Source organism: Trichosurus vulpecula, chromosome 5 (genome assembly GCF_011100635.1).
Source record: "Trichosurus vulpecula isolate mTriVul1 chromosome 5, mTriVul1.pri, whole genome shotgun sequence".
Lineage (NCBI taxonomy): Eukaryota > Metazoa > Chordata > Mammalia > Diprotodontia > Phalangeridae > Trichosurus > Trichosurus vulpecula.
In genome coordinates this window covers 303,575,434-303,591,168 of record NC_050577.1, presented here as the reverse complement: position 1 = coordinate 303,591,168, position 15,735 = coordinate 303,575,434, and the positions used below count along the sequence as shown (strand labels likewise).

At 50.9% G+C, this 15,735-nt stretch overlaps 1 protein-coding gene across 3 annotated transcripts in view; it reads left to right on the top strand.

Moving 5' to 3' along the window:
- TRABD (TraB domain containing) overlaps window positions 1-8,321 on the top strand; it is a 31,043-nt gene extending 22,722 nt beyond the window's left edge. For 2 of the 3 annotated variants that reach the window (XM_036761982.1, XM_036761983.1), the window contains 5 exons: window positions 1,164-1,274; window positions 2,297-2,436; window positions 3,861-4,033; window positions 4,502-4,613; window positions 5,352-8,321. In XM_036761982.1, coding sequence (XP_036617877.1) covers window positions 1,164-1,274; window positions 2,297-2,436; window positions 3,861-4,033; window positions 4,502-4,613; window positions 5,352-5,529 — 714 coding nt within the window. In that variant the 3' untranslated portion in view covers window positions 5,530-8,321. The remainder of the gene's footprint in view (window positions 1-1,163; window positions 1,275-2,296; window positions 2,437-3,860; window positions 4,034-4,501; window positions 4,614-5,351) is intronic. The other variant, XM_036761984.1, reaches the window with a different exon arrangement.
- The last annotated feature ends 7,414 nt before the right edge of the window (window positions 8,322-15,735 follow it).

Genomic DNA, 15,735 nt, shown 5'->3' with positions numbered 1-15,735 from the left:
ATGTTCCCAGCCAACTAACTTGACCCTTGAGTTTTTTGTCAGGATATGACTGCTTGTAGAGTAAAGAGTACTTTGTTCCAAGCTTGAGGGGATGCGCTGTTGTTTTCAGAGCTATTTCTACACAGCCAGCTCTGCCACACCAGCACTCCTCCTTCCTCAAGAACCACCAGCCTGGACCTGACTCAGATCTTAAGCCGGCTCTGCACTCCTGCTCTGATCCACTGCTTAATTCCTCCCACCAGGTGGGCCTGAGGCCAGAAGCAACTGCAGCTGTAGTTCTGTAGCTGCACCACCCCCACTCCCCCTGCAGCTTTTCCCACTAACCTTCTCTGTTGTCTTTGGTGTTTGTGGGTTGAGAAGTCTGGTAACTGCCACGGTTCACTGATTCAGGAACGGGTCTGCTCTACCCGGCTCCTGGTCTGGTTGGTCCACACGGCCCCCCGCTGGGCTCTGCTCCACTCCCCTCTGCTCCGTGCGCGATAGACCTCATCCAGCAACCATCCAAGCTGTCCTGGGCTGGATCCCTGCTTCCGTCTGCTATTTTGTGGGTTCTGCAGTTCTAGAATTTGTTCAGAGCCATTTTTATAGGTTTTTAGAGGGACCTGGTGGGGAGCTCACGCAAGTCTCTGCTTTCCAGCTGCCATCTTGGCTCCGCCCCCCTGTCCCATATTTATTTTTGGTGGCAAACTTGTCATCGTCCCCAGGAGTCAATATTTGAGGGCCTGGGCATGGTGCAGTGGCGTCATCATCCTCTTGGTGTCAGCTCAGCCTCTGCCCAAGGCTCCCATCATTGCTGCCGGGCATCTCTTCCTGGGCCCCCCCCATAACTGACCATGCCACGTAACACCACCCCTCCAACTTCATTCCCATGTCCATACTTGTCCTCTCCCCGTCTCCCATTCTCATGAGACCTTAACCCAATCTCTCCCAAAAAGCCAGCCCCCTCCCCGCCTGTCCTTCAGGCTCCTCTGTGACCAGCCCCATCCTCCCTGGCAGCTGTGTGATGTCTGTGCCCTCAGGGGGCAGGGGGAGAGCCCAGGCTGACCACCCTGGTCATCTATCAGAGAGCCTGCGTTGGGGACCTTCTGTCGGCCCTTTCCCAGCCTCAGCAGAGGCCTTGGGTCCCTGCCACCTAACAGACTCTGCCTTCCTCTTACCTCCAGAATGGAGTCATGTCAGGCCTGATGCAGATGCTCCTTCTGAAGGTCTCTGCCCACATCACAGAGCAACTGGGGATGGCCCCTGGGGGCGAATTCAGAGAGGCTTTCAAGGAGGTAAGTGCAGCCTTACCCGAGGCCCTGTGTTGCCCCTATCTGTGTCCCACCCTCCATGCCATGGTGAGGACCAGGAGGGAAAGGAGGGGGCCTCGGATTGCCTGCCTCATCTAGGGGAGCAGGGAAGCAGCTTCGGTCCTGAATCTGACAGGGACAGTTTCATCCAGGGGTGAGATTTCAGGAGCTGTTTAAGTGAAGCCCCATCCTGGGCCCCGCCAGCTCTCCCTTTCTCTGCAGAGCTGACACTTCCATTTTGATCCCTGCCCTGCCCACCACCCACCCCTTCCCCCAGACTGTTTTTGTAAGATTGAGAATTCAGTGGGACAAGGCCCCCACCAGCCCAGGAAGCCCCATGGAGGCCTGTTAGTAGTCACAGTGCAGGCCACATAGCCAGACAGGGATGCCAGGGGCATCACCAGGTTGGACGCCCCAGCTGTGGAGGCCCAGGGTGTCCTCAAAGTCCTCGTGGCTAGAGGGAACCCCCCCACCCCCAGAACACTCAGCTGCCCTTGTCTCCTTTGGGAGGAGGGGCAGAGGGAGGCTCCCATCAGCCCCCAACTGTGCTGGACTCTGAGAAATCAGGATTGCCACCCTCAGCCCCCAGTCAGTGGCGCGAGTGGCAGGAGTGGTATATCCTGCCCAGCCCATGTGGATGGTTCCAGAGAGTCATGCCCTGGTCAAAATGACTGACCTCCTCGGTCTCTTCTTATCCCCTTGCCCTCCCCCTGCTTCCTTCTCCACCTGTGCTGCTTTGCCATCAATGGAGCTCTGTGTTTTTGTTGTTAAATAGCTTATTCTTAAAGGAGGCCACAGGAAAGACAGAATATCATTTACTTGAGAAATATAAAATTACCTGAGGCTGAGGCAGGCACAAAGAACACATCCTCTCCTTGGCCAGGCACCCTGGGTTGTGGATCACACCCAGCAGGGACCCCACCCACCTACCTGCCTTGAGCCCCAAGCCCTCTCCAGGCACAGTAGTTGCAGCCGTGGCCCTCAACCCCCACTCACTTTTGTTGCAGGCCAGTAAAGTACCTTTCTGCAAGTTCCACCTGGGCGACAGACCTATCCCAGTGACCTTCAAGAGAGCCATTGCAGCCCTTTCCTTCTGGCAGAAGGTGAAGCTGGCCTGGGGGCTGTGCTTCCTCTCCGACCCCATCAGGTACGCACAGCCCAGCCAGTTCTGTGGGCTCCCCCAGGGCCTGGGTCACTTGTTCATTCACCTCACGTGTGCGAAGTGGCCTCCATTTCACCCCCTTCCCAGAATTAGGACCAGGGAGGTGGCTACTGCCCACCTTTCATGGCCATAGCCTGTCTGGGACACAGTGGATGCTTGTGACCTCCACTCTCTAGTAGGGGCATGGACAGCTGGAGGCACGTGCACAGGGCGGTTGGGGCGCAAGGATCATGTGGGCCCCCAACACCCTCCCCATGCACGCACTGTGGGCCACAGCGAGGAGAGATCAGAGATTTACAAATACTATGCGCAGCCTCATGACACTGTGATTTCCGAGCTCATGACTGTCAGAGGGGTGCCAGCTCCATGGTGTGGGTGACATGACTTGATGACCTCCATCTTTTGTAGCTCTGAGGATGCCCTGAGCCCAGTGTCTGGCACTCCCACCCACCTGTCAGTCAAGAGACCTTCATGTCTGATGTGACCAGACAGGAGGCCCTTGTGTCCAGGCTGGTCTGGGGGATGGGGAGAGGCCTGAGCTAGGGGTGTCCCCACACCCGAGCACTCACACAAAGAATCATGCCTGCGACTACTTGTAGTCCAGCCCTAGCTGACATTGGGGAACCAGAGTTAGCCTAAGATAAAAGGCGCCTGATGGGTCATTTCTGAGTCTCCTAAGTGCGGAAGGGCCTTGGGGATCAGAGCCACCGTGCCCTTGCCTGGGTGAACCAGGCACATGCCACAACTGGCCCAGCCCACGTCCCCTTCACCTTCCTAGCTGGTGCCCTGGAGGACCTCAGGGTCTGGTAGAGAAGGGAAGGTGCCTGCAGACCTGTCGCTGTGCCCTGGGGCTGGCTGTCTCCCTCTGCCTGACCCGAGATTGAGAGGGCCTGGGCCCATTGGCCTTCAGTGGAGTCCTCTTGAATCGAGCCCGAGGCATTAATCAGGGTGGCCTTCGTTGCTGCTCCTGTATCTGGAAACCTGATTCACAGGGAGCTCAGAGGAAATGGGCCCAGGGTCCCCCAGGGGGTCATTGTGCTCAACCATTGTGGTTGGACTTCTGGCCCCATTTACCATCCACAAGTCCCCAGGAGGCAGCTTAGCTACTGTCTCCTCTGGGGGCTGGACTAGTGGGTCCTTTTGCCCTTTGAAGATGTTTATATAGAAGGGAGAAAAGGAAGAAGAGACCGGAGTAGGGCCATTGAAAGATGAATAAAAGAAAATTCTCCAGGTCTCATTTCCTCCCAGGTTTGCAAAGAGAATGTTGCCGATAAATCAAGTAGGGGTTTGAGATTCCCCACCTTGAGTGTTCTGGGCCCTTGGGTCAGGGGTCCCTTAAGGCAGGTCGGACGTCGTGGTCCTGGGAGCCCCCCCAGCAGCCCCCTTCTCTCGCTCTCTGGGTTCCTCAGTAGGGATGATGTAGAGAAGTGTAAGCAGAAGGATTTGCTGGAGCAGATGATGGCGGAGATGATTGGCGAGTTTCCTGACCTCCATCGGACCATTGTCTCAGAAAGAGACATCTACCTGACATACATGCTGCGACAGGCTGCCAAGAAGCTGGAGCTGCCTCGGGCTTCCGAAGGTGAGGGGTGGGCCGGGCCCAGCAAGGGAAGAGATGAGCTCCTACTGTGTGCTGAGCACTTTATGAAGACCCCAAGAGGGATGAGGAAACAGGCAGGAACTGGTCAGTTACTTTCTCCTTTCTAGCGCTCGTCGTCAGAGAGCAGGGACTGTCTTTTGCCTCTTTGTGTCCCCAGTGCTTAGCACATTGCCTGGCACACAGTAGACACTTATGAATGTTTACAGTAAAGATAAATGCGCATGCCAGATATGAGAGTGACTGGAGGTGCTGCTGGAAGATGCAGGAGGGAGAGATGGGGTGGGGGTGGGGGTAAGAGTTCTGGGTGAGGAAGGTGCCCTTTGATCTGGGCCCTGAATGATGGTGGGTGGAGAGAGGACCAGGTGAGTTAAGTGCCGTGAGCTCTCTGCTGAAAGAGCTGGTCAGTGGAGGGACGGGGTGCCTCACCTTCCTCCCATCCCCGTCCCTCAGCTGAGCCCAGGAAAAGCGTCCCTTCCGTGGTGGTCGGAGTGGTGGGAATGGGCCACGTCCCCGGCATCGAGAAAAACTGGAGCACAGACTTAAACATCCAGGAGATTATGAGGTGAGCCTCCCGTCAGGATGCGCTTCTGCCTTCTTCTTAAGCTCGTATCATGCTGGACCCCTGCTCTCTCTGTCTTTCTCTCCATCTCTTTCTGTGTCTCTCTGGATTCTTCCTCTTCCTTCCCTCCTCAGTTATACGAGCACCAATTACTGATGGGTCTGCCCTGCACCCACACAAGCTCCCGAGAGCTGCCTTTGCAGCCATATCCCTGAGCCTGACTCGCCTTGCTTTTGGAGCCCTCCAAGGCTGGCTGACAAGGCTGGCTGACGATGGGCCGGCACTCTTTCTTCATTGCTTGTTCACTTCCCTAACCTGTGTGTCCCAGCCACTGGCCCCTTCCTTCAGGGAGGGTTAGAGGTGTGAAGAGGGCTTGGGGAGAGATAAGGGATCAGAGGATGTGAATTGAGGGCAGGGTGGAACTTGCAAGACCATCGAGTCCAGTTCCCTCTTTTTACGGAAGAGGAAACTGAGGGAGTTTGTGCAGGGGAGCCCTCCAGAGGAGGTTGCGCTTACAGCAGGGGAGGCTGTTTGTGGAAGGAGAATAAGGAAAAGCGGAGGGGTGAAGCAGCTGCCATGGAGGCAGAGGAGAGGGCCTCGAATGCCAGATTGATGAGGAGCCAGGGAGTCACGTGGTCACCTGGGCATGTGCAGACGGGGCCTAGCTGGTGTCTGGTCGGCGGTTTAGGACGGCCGCCTGCGGAGCTGGAGAGTAAGCCCTTTGTTGCCTTTTTCTTCCAGCGTTCCTCCCCCATCCATCTCTAGCAAAGTGTCCAGGTTTGTCGTGAAAGCTACGTTCTTTGGATTGATGTGCTACGGCTTCTACCGGGTGGGAAAACGGACGATCACCCTAATCCTGTCCATGACAGCCGCACAGTCGTGTCTCCAGAGACTGGCTGAGATCAGACCTCAGAAATAAGGCGGCAGCGGCAGACAAAGCCAGGCGGGCAGCAACCAAAAACCAGAATGGGTGCTAACAGCCACACACACGCAGGGCCTGCAGGAGCGGGCAGGGCTGGGGGACTGGGGCCGGGGCCTGGCGGTGCAGCCTTGAGAGTGGATCTTCTGGCTTGGGCTCCTTCCCCCAAAGGGTCTCTGGTGGTGGGTTCCTGCTGAGTGGTGCAGGGACAGCTATGGACTGTGTTGGTATCATGATACCTTTGTTAGTTCTTGGTGCCAAGCACCTATAGGATAAGACAATTTAATGATCATCTTGTTACGGGGAGAATTTTATATCAGTCATCATTGTCTCTGTGTGTGTGTGTGTGTGTGTTGGGGGGTGGGGTGGGATTCTGTTTTAAAAGTTCCTTGTTTCTCATGCCTGTTAGCTGCAGACTTGACTGTGTCCCACGTGCCCATCCGTGCCCTCCCCATGGACCCCTCCTCCGCAGTGGCCTTCAGCCCTGGCCCCATAGCTCCTCGTCCCCCATTGCCCAGCAGCAGGGCCCCCTCTCTCCGTGTTTACAAAGGCTGGCCATGAGGGAGGTCCAAGCAGGTCATTGGGAACAACTCGGGGAAGGCTGAACCAGGCCTTCCCCAGACACAACTTTCTCCCTGTGAGGCTTTATTTTTTGAAAATCTCCTTTCCAGACTAATCAGCAGGAGGTGGGTTGATTTTTTTTGGCTTGGGGAGTTTAGTGGTGTAGTCAGGAACCAGCTGCTCCATTGCTGGAGGGTTCGTGGGTTTTACCTCCAGGGCTGTTGCCTTGGGTCCATCCAGGAAGCCTGTGCTTCAGCCCCTGGGCTGCTTTGCTCTGCCCCTTAACATGCCTGGCTTCTCTCCAAATAATGTTCTGGAATGCAAGGGTCCCAGTGCCCCCACCCCATTGAGACCCAGAGGGCTGTGGCTAGTACTCCCTGCCACAGGAGACTTCCTTAGTGGCCTCCCAGTGCACTCTCTGGGCCCCCTTACCCAGCCCGCTGGCTCTGACTCATCCACTTACCTTGAGATTTGGGAGGGTCACTCAGTCATCTCTTGCCATTAGAAAGCACCGAGTCAGGCCCCCAGCCTGCACGTGCAGGTGTGCCTTCGGCCAGCCCCTGCTGGTACCAGCTGCTGGGGAGCAGCTTTAGGGGCCCAACCAGGAGGCCCGGTCTCTGCTTCGCCTTTTTGGGGTTTTTTGGTTCTTGCTTTTTTTTTTTTTTTAAAGCTATTTCTAGCTTGTATAGTTGTGTGTTCTGCTTTTAAAAATCTGATAAAACCTCTGCTCAGGTAATTTTAATTAAAAAGAAAACTAATTAAATGTCAGACAAGCCTTAAGCTCGGTTAAGACAAACACTAGGCTTGTCTCCAAGCCTGTGGCCTGGTAGGAGGGAGGGGGTGGGCTGAGGCAGCTCCCAGGAAATCTGGCCCTGGTGGGAGCTGGGACAAGAAAGGTTTGACGGCCAAGCAGCACAGGCAGTCAGGGGCTTCTCGTTTGGCTTAGAAGCTGGTTGGTTGGGCCTTTGGCTGCACCTGCCTCCCATGTTTCCCCTCTCCAGTCCATCCATCCATCCATCCATCCTTGTGTGAGAGCCTATTGTCCTGGGGGCACAGCGGGTTCTCTCCTGCCCCATGGGCCACTCAACCCAAGCTCTTACTGGGAACTGCCTGCTCCCAGCTTGGGTTCCTGTGCTTGGCAATCAGAGAACAGCAGAGTGGGAGCCCTTGCCTCAAGACGCCCAGACCAGTCCATGGCAAGGCCTTGATGGAACATGGTGTCTCTCACCTGAGTGTCCCTACCCCTAGCCAGGACTCGGTGTGGAGGCGGTAGATGCTGCTGTCTTCCAGGGCCAAGCTGGGAACATGGTCTTTTTGTAACCTCTGCCCCTGAGGCTGTCTACCTGCTTTGGCTCTGTGACTAAAATTGGCTTGTCCTGTGTGCCCTGGGCCCAGAGGATTCTGTGCTGATGGTGCCCATGCTGCTGCTGGGGGGATGAGGGGCTGAGGGGAAAAGAAACTCATTTCTCCCCCTTCCATAAACATTTATTGAGCACCTAGTGTATGCCAGGCACTGTACTGAGGCAGCAGAGTAGTTGCTGCCCTCATGGAGTTCCCCTCTCCGTTCCAGCCCTGGCTGCCCACCCTCCACCCTCATCATCTCCCTGTGTAGAGCAGCCTGCTTTTATGACTGTTTACAAAATGCTATAGAGATAAAATAATGCAATGGGCCAGAATCTGGCTATTGACCCACTTTCCTGACTCAGTGTTGAACCAAATCGGATTAAATGTAACCAGTTGGAGAATGTTTCCCCAAAGTGTCATGGAAGACCGTGGGCCAGCCTGGTGGGCAGAGCCAGCCCGGCCACTCTGGAGGCTTGGACCCTCTCGAGGCAAAGCACCACGGTTTCTTAAGTGCCAGGCTGTAGTTACAGGCTACAGCTCTCTCAATCATGTCCTTCATGTAATTCAGAGATTTGTGGTTTCCTTGTGAAATTAAAATAAACTTTAATTTTAGAAGATGGTGTTTCATTGACTTTATTTAAACAGGACTGTCAGAATAGAGGTATTGGAGCTGAGAGAGGCCAGTTTGTGGGATGGGAAGGGAAGGGAAGAGCCCCTGACCTCAGGGCACTCAGCATTTCGGGACCACAGAGGAAACCTACCTGTGGAATAATTGAGAACTCTTATGTCCTGCAGGAGTCTCCAAACCCCTAGGAGGAGACAGGCCGTGAGCTGGGCCGGGTTTAGATGGATGGACAGGACAAAGGAGGGCTGTTCAGGTAGGTGAGAACAGGGGGGTCCTTTCTAGGTGGGAGAGAGGAGGGGAGTGCTTGGGCTGGAGAGGAGGTAGCCACAGGGTGGGGGGACCTTTGAGCTGCTCAGGGTTGGTGGGGAGTGAGAGGGAGGGTTCCCGGGACCACCTTCTCTCTGGATGAAAGGACAGTCCCAATTTAGCCACGAAGGTGATGAGAGAGCCCTGTCTGCTGGTGGGCACAGGACTCCTCCAGTGCAGTTAATAAATAATTGCTTGAACTCAACCACCTGTCTCTGACTTGTGTCTCTCCTTTCTGGCCCTTCATTCACAAGGCCGCCTCCTCTAACTCCTAACTGCTCTGGGGCTGTTTGGCCCCTTCCTTTCTCCAAGGCATCCCCCTTTTGTATCTTCCTGTGTCCCTTGGAGCTGCTCCATTGCACCCTCTCCCTCTTGCCTTTAGGGTAAAATGCAAACCCGAAAGCCTGCTATTTAAGACTCTCCTTTAAGGGATGTTCAGAGAGAACCAGCACCTTCAGTGGGAGGGCTGCCCATCCCCCTTTGGTGTCCAACCGGTCACCCAGCTTTGACCTGTGGTTCCAAGAAGGTGTAGCATACAAAGCAGGCACACCCCAGTGAAGCTGCAGCAGATGGACCTAACCTAGGTTGAGGGTGTCGGCCTGGAAGTTTGGTTAAAAGAGGCAAACAAGCTAGGTGATGTATGTTTATATTGTTTACTCCCTTAAGCTAGCAGAATACATGTAATCCATGGGAGCCAGAAGATGATTCTGACTAAGATAAGCAAGTGGAAGAAGACTTTTATATTTTTAGAGTAATCCCAACTTAGGATGTCTGGGCTTTCGAAAATTATAGCTTCCATATGTGTTTAACCATAGCATGAGAAAGGAATTTTCTTAATTGGATAGGTTGTAAATACAATAAGGTAGGAGAAGTGTTAGAGTGAGGATTGAAATTACAGACCGAGGATATCTGTGTTTCTTCTATCATTGATATGACATAAGAGCATATATCCATAAAGTACCAAGATAAGAAAGGTCCCACTATTCAAGATAGTGTCTTTGGTAGTCATAATCAGAAGAATGCTCCTGGTCAGCTTCAGACGGCCTTGTAGCTGTTGACACAGGAAGGGGCATTCTGAGTTCACTCATGTCTTATGCCAGAGCACTGCAAAACATGATGGTAGGTCAAGCCCAGAGTGGGCCAAGATGCCTCTCCTGATTGGCCAATCCAGGTTTTAGGCCTTCCTCTGCTCTTGGGAGTTCAGAATGGTTTGGGGAGGGGTCAGTGGTGTGCCAAAAGGCACCACCTGCAGACCAAGGAAGGCCTGAGTAGGAAGAGATGTCCGCTTGGAGCGGGCACCTTCAGGTGATTAGGCAGTTGGCAGCTGTGGGTGCAGTCAGACCTGAGAAGAGCGCTTGAAAAACAAAATGATAATTGAGAGAAAACAGCCTAACGTGGGTCCTTAAGTCAGGTACAGATTAAACTACTTAGAAGGCTCACAATGGACTGGTTTTGAGAAGGGACATTTAGATGTCACTAAGATGACCAAGAAAACTTAAACATGAGCCATACAAATTATACAGTCATCACTGACAATGTTAAGCGACAGGAAGTTCCTTGTATCCCAGGAACGTATTCCAAATGTCCATTTAAGCAGCACCTTTTTAACCCCAGATGTCTCGCGTAGTTATCTGGTCCCTTGAGTTCCTTTCTTGGGCAATAGGTTTTATTCTTAGGACAGTTCTGGTTCAGATCTAGGAGTTTCCAGATAATTCTGACTTAGTATAAATTAATACAATCACTTAAATTTGGTTCTCCATTTTGGGAACTTCAGACAATTTCAGTTTATCTACCATCTACTGTTTCTTTCCTTAACTAAATCCTGTACCTGGTATAAGGAGCTTTTAAAAATTTCAGGGTCCTACCATAAAATGAGCTTTTCTGCCCTTTAAAATTACCAAATACTTTAATAATGAGAAAATAATTTCACTTATTTTTGTCATTATCCTCTGCAATTCGTGTGTAAAAATTCAGTTTTGAGATCTTATTACCAAAACATGGTTAGAACTTGAATTTCCATGATAGGTGAATTTTGGAAGCCAGTCATGTATATGGTGTGTATGATTATTAGAGGAATCAGTCTAATCCTGTTGCTTTTCTCAAGATTTGCTGTCCCATTTAACTAGACATCTAGCGTATTACATCTTTGTCTTATTACGTGGTCTAATCATTTTCTACTTAGGAGGGTATCATCCCTACAGCATTGTTTGGCCACGATCGTAAGTTAAAATCGTAAGCTATTCATTCTCGCATCCTGTTACAGTGACCCAGAGATGTTCTAGGTTCCATCTGTCATTTAATAGATTTAGTATTGTACTTAGAGAACTTCTTGATTATAGAAATTTGCTATGAAAGGAAAAAAAGGGACAATGTCATGTATCATAATAGAAGGAGGACAAAAAAACTTCCTTAGCTCTGTTTAATTTCCAGCCATATCTGACTCATGAATCATGTAATCACTAGATTTTCAAAGCAGGGCTCAGGATTAATCTGCTGGGGAAGTTTCCTTTTCAGAAAGGAAACAGCATCATTTGGAAATAGAGTCAGGAAGATCCTACCTAGGCTGTGTCCAAGGTTGTCGTCAAAACTCCCCAGGCACAGACATCCACCTGTAGCAGTTCTCAGCCCGAGGCACAGGCCGTTCTAGTATGGGCTTCATGACGACTCAGACAGCTGTCCCCGTAATCAGAGTTCAAAACAATAGTAAACTGTGCCAGCAGTGTCAGAAATGCACGATGGAGTAATGAACGCAAGAAGACGAAGACGTGGGGCTAGCCGAGTCATACAGTCATGCTGTAGACTGACTTTAATGGAGTCACTGACAGTATTTTATACGGGTTAATTACTGAGTCATCCTGACTTCAAAGAAAAGTACAATAGAACACTGAGTAAGTTTTTTATCTCCTTGTTCCTAGGAGTGAGACACTATCTTTACTCAAGGCTAACCAAATTGAAACATTTATGTTCTCTCGCAAATAGATAACCAGACTGAAACATTCTGTCATCACCCATGTGGGCAGTCAGCTACAAAGGCAGGTTTTCTTTGCCAAGTCTTCTTATCCTAAAACTGGCCGTGCCGTGAATGGACCTATTCTCAGTTGACCCTGCCTTGCAGAGGTCTAAGAGGCCTAAACAGGATTTAGCTGGCTCCCAACAAAACTGCAGTCCCCTGAAGTCATGAAAGCACGTTCCAGTAATCAGGGCTTCAGGTGAGTTGAGCTCTAAGGGATCCCATATTCTAGATAACAAGTATTTAACCTCAGGTCGATGACAGTAAGATACTGATCACAGGAAGAGTGCTCCTGCTCTCAGAACCCCTTTGAACAATGGCACCATTGTAGGGGGTGTCTTAAGCAGTTTACCTAAATTTCTGCGTATGTTCTAATTCCATATTTAAAGCGATAATAGATTTCCCAGGAAAATAACCCAAAAGATCTCCTAAGTTACTACTCTTCACTAATATAACTGTTGGGACTGGAATGCCACTCCTTAAACCAAACCAAAGCTTCCTAACTTTGGCCTCACGGGTTGATGGATTTATACCCCCTCTGGGAGAAAGAGATTCTGCAGGAATTAAATCTTATACAAATGATAAGTTCAAACACTGGTTTAACTCTGGCTTAGGCCATGGAATGACTACTAATTCAGAGCAAAACCCCTTCTGCTTTACAGCTCATTACATTAATTTAGCAATACATTGTCTTGCAAATGAAAATTTAATTAGGCCTCCTAAAAATCACACGCGATTTCTTTAAACGTTTCTTCTAAAAGTACTTCCCCTTCTTTAAAAAACAGTTTAAAATGTATCCTGAGGTTAAGAGGAATAATCAGTAAGCTTTTATGAAGAAAATTAATTGGAAACTTTTAAAATAATAGATCTCTCTCTTCTCTGCCTTAAAGCAAAAATAAACCTTTAAAATTGGAATTCGTCAAAACTACGTGGGCGTATGACTTATGGAAGTGGTGTGCATGACTACACATGTATAACCATATCGAATTGCTTGCCTTCTCAGTGAGGGCGAGTGGGGAGGGAGGAAGCAAGAGAACGTGGAACTCAAAATTTTAAAAACAAATGTTAAAAATTGTTTTTGCATGCAACTGGGAAATAAGATACACAGGAATGGGGTGTAAACATTTATCTTGCCCTACAGGAAAACAGAAGGGAAGGAGATAAGAGAAGTGGGGGGGGGCGGGGCTGTGATAGAACAGAGGGCAGCTTGGGGGTAGGGGTAATCAATGCACACCGTCTTAGGGTGGGGGGACGGGAGACCTGGGGAGAAACTTTGGAACTCAAAAGCTGTGAAGTGAATGTTGAAAACTAAAAATAATAAATGCAAAAAAAAAAAACCTAAGTTGGTGTAAAATGTCTTTGAGTAACATAAATAAATTCCCAAAGTGTATAACAAACTAAATTCCTAGTTACCACAAAATTCCGTAGTCAAAATGATGTTGTAATGGGGAGGAGATTAAGTTTTTATAAGCCAAGAAGAATGTACCCAATTAAGTTAACCTTATCGCCATAACAAATTTTGCCAGGCCTTTAAAAATTTTTACTCAGTTTCTCGTCTTAACTTTGTCCTTAAACATGTCACTAGAAAATAATTACGTTCCGGAATCTTACATAGATAAATGAGTGTGGTGGTCCATAACCCTCCAAATTAGCATAGATGCATATGTGTGTATGTATCCTTAGATGAAGCAGGCTCTAAAATCACCTGGTTTTTTTTCAAGGATTCTCATTTATTCAGTAGGAATTCCACAACCCAGAAAACTTTTGCACAGTTGATACGGTTTTTAGGTGAAACCTCCTCTTATTAGACAAACTTGGAAGTTTCTCCTCACCTAGTCATTCTTCTCTATTTTTTTTTTTACAATTCTTTTTCTAAAATCTAACATCTAACAGGGAGACTATAAGGCTTTATTCCCATGGCTTCAGCTTCCACCTGGAGCGGAGAGGAAAGGAAGCAATTATTAAACTCCTCAGCGTGTGCCTGGCACAGTGCTAAACTCTAGGAATATAAATACAAGCAAGACAGCCCCTGCCCTCAAGGAGTTTATATTCTAATAAAGGAAGACTACACAAAAAGGAGAGCTTAGAAAGTGGGAAGGGGAGGTCCCTATGAGGAGGGAACCCGGGAGGCCGCTTTGAGGTGGCAGGGGCAACTGAGCCCTGGGAGGAGAAGGTGAAAGCTCCCGTAACAGGGCCAAGGGGACCATGGGGAGGTGATGGCCCAAGTGGAAGAGGGGTGGTGGTTAGCAGGTGCCAATCTCTCTCTAGGCCTGATGATTGCCAAGCCACCAACCACCCACTGGACTTCTCTCTCAGTTTATCAGAGATGACGGGAACTCGGGAAGGGCAGCTGGCTCGCTTCCTCATTTACCACCTTTGTCCTTTTCTTTCCAGAGATAAAGGTCATTTCTCCTTTGCAAAGAATAGGATGTGAGTAGTCCTAGCTTCCCTCTACCACCATCTTCAGTGTAACCCGGTTCTTGGGAAGCATCAGTCCCAAGTCCTTTTTTTTAGCCCCAGGACTGCCTTGTTGCTCTTCAAAATCCCATGAGCTCTCATTGTCCTGAGGAATTCTGGGTGAGGTCTTGTCCCCCAGCCTCTGTGCTCCATGAGCAAAGCCGGGAATTTCCCAACATAGCAGGACAAGTGGGGAATAAAAGGAAGGAGAGCGGTGTGTCTAGCTCAGCTAGAAAGGCCAGAGAATATTTCTCTTTTACTGTCATTTTAAATACTAATGACTTAAATACAATGACTTATTTTAAAAATCTAAAAGTTGGCCAGTGCTCCCACTTTGCAATCTGAGGCTCTGATTTGATAGAGGGAGTCAAGCTCTCCCAGACCCAAGGGCCCCCGTGAGCCCTTTCCTGTGAGCTGCAGGGCAGGGACCGCCCCCTTTGTGTGTGTGTGCCAAGCACAGCACTTGGCACACACAGTTGAGGTTCATGAATGCCCGTTGATTTACCAGATGTTTATGGAGTGAAGGGATGAGCCTGGGCACCTTGGGAGGATTGCTCCGAGAATCACAGGTGCCCAGAGCTGGAGGGAGCCTCAGGTGGCCCCAGGCCTACGTGGGAATCCTCTCCGATAGCCCGGTGCCAGACTTAGCCCAGGTGGTCACTTGGGTCTTTTCTTTCTCAGGCTAAGCATTCTCACTGTTCCTCCTCCAGCCTGGGCCCCAGGCCCTTCATCATCTTGAGCCTCCTCTGGCCCTCATCTTTCTTCGGCTGTGATGTGCAGACTGCAGCTGCATCCAGGTGCGTTTGCAGGTGAGGGCTTGTTGGGGCAGACGGAGGCTCTGGAGCAGAGGGAGGGCATGTGTCTAGAAGACCAAGCCAAGCTTACCAGCGAGGGATGCAGGAGAAGGCAGCATTACTGGGACTTCAGGGGCCCCCCAGTGTAGCATCTGGCCTGCCACCATCCTTCCCACTGCCCTATAACAAGCACCGGTCTGGCCAGAGCCATTGCTTGGCCCTCTGGAGGTCATGATGCATTCTGTCTACGTTATATATCCCCATAGGACTGGTCAAGCATGTCCTGAGGGCCATCTTTGCCACAGTCCTACCCACCTCCCCTACAGCATCTTCCCCAGGCTGAGACCTTCCCTAAGACTGTCCTTTCAGGCAGGGGTTGCCCCAGCACCACTAGCTTGGAGTAGGGGCTCCAAGGCACAGCCTCCCCATTCCAGTATCCCCCTTGGTCAGGGCAGTGCCCAGCCCTGGTTCTGCTTGACTGAAGGCACCGTTTGCCTCCCTTGTGTTGACTTAGGGCTGGGCCCCCTTGAGCTAAGCAGAGATGTCAGGGGATGGATTGAGTTCACAGCTGGTCACGCACAGCCCATGGGTTGGTCAGTGGTTACCTTTGTTCCTACTAAGTGCCAGGGTTTGCCCTTCATGCCCAATCTCAGCCCAGCCCCCACCTATCTATGGGAAGAGGATTCCAGAGACTTCCCTGGAAGCCAGGAGGGACCTCAGAGTCCACACGGAGGATAAAGTAAAGCCGGAGACTGATGCAAGATCCCAGAAAAGACCTCTTTGTAGTGAGGTCACCATGGGCCAAGGGCTGGCATCAAGACTGTCCCAAGGAGCCCTGCCAGGGCTCACAGTCAGGGCGAGGCAAACCCTGAGAGTCTGGGGGAGACAGAGGAGAAACAGCACCAAGCCGTGCCCTCAGGGAGCTCCCAGTGGAAAGAGGAAAGTCTAGCTTGAGGTGCCGTGGGGTCAGTGCAATGCAATGGGACAGGCTTGGGGGCTCTGTGGGCTCAGAGGAGTGAGACCTGGAGCAGATGGGAATCAGGGCTGGCTTCTGTGGGGGCAGGCCTGGCGCTGGAGCGGACGGGAATCAGGGCTGGCTTCTGTGGGGG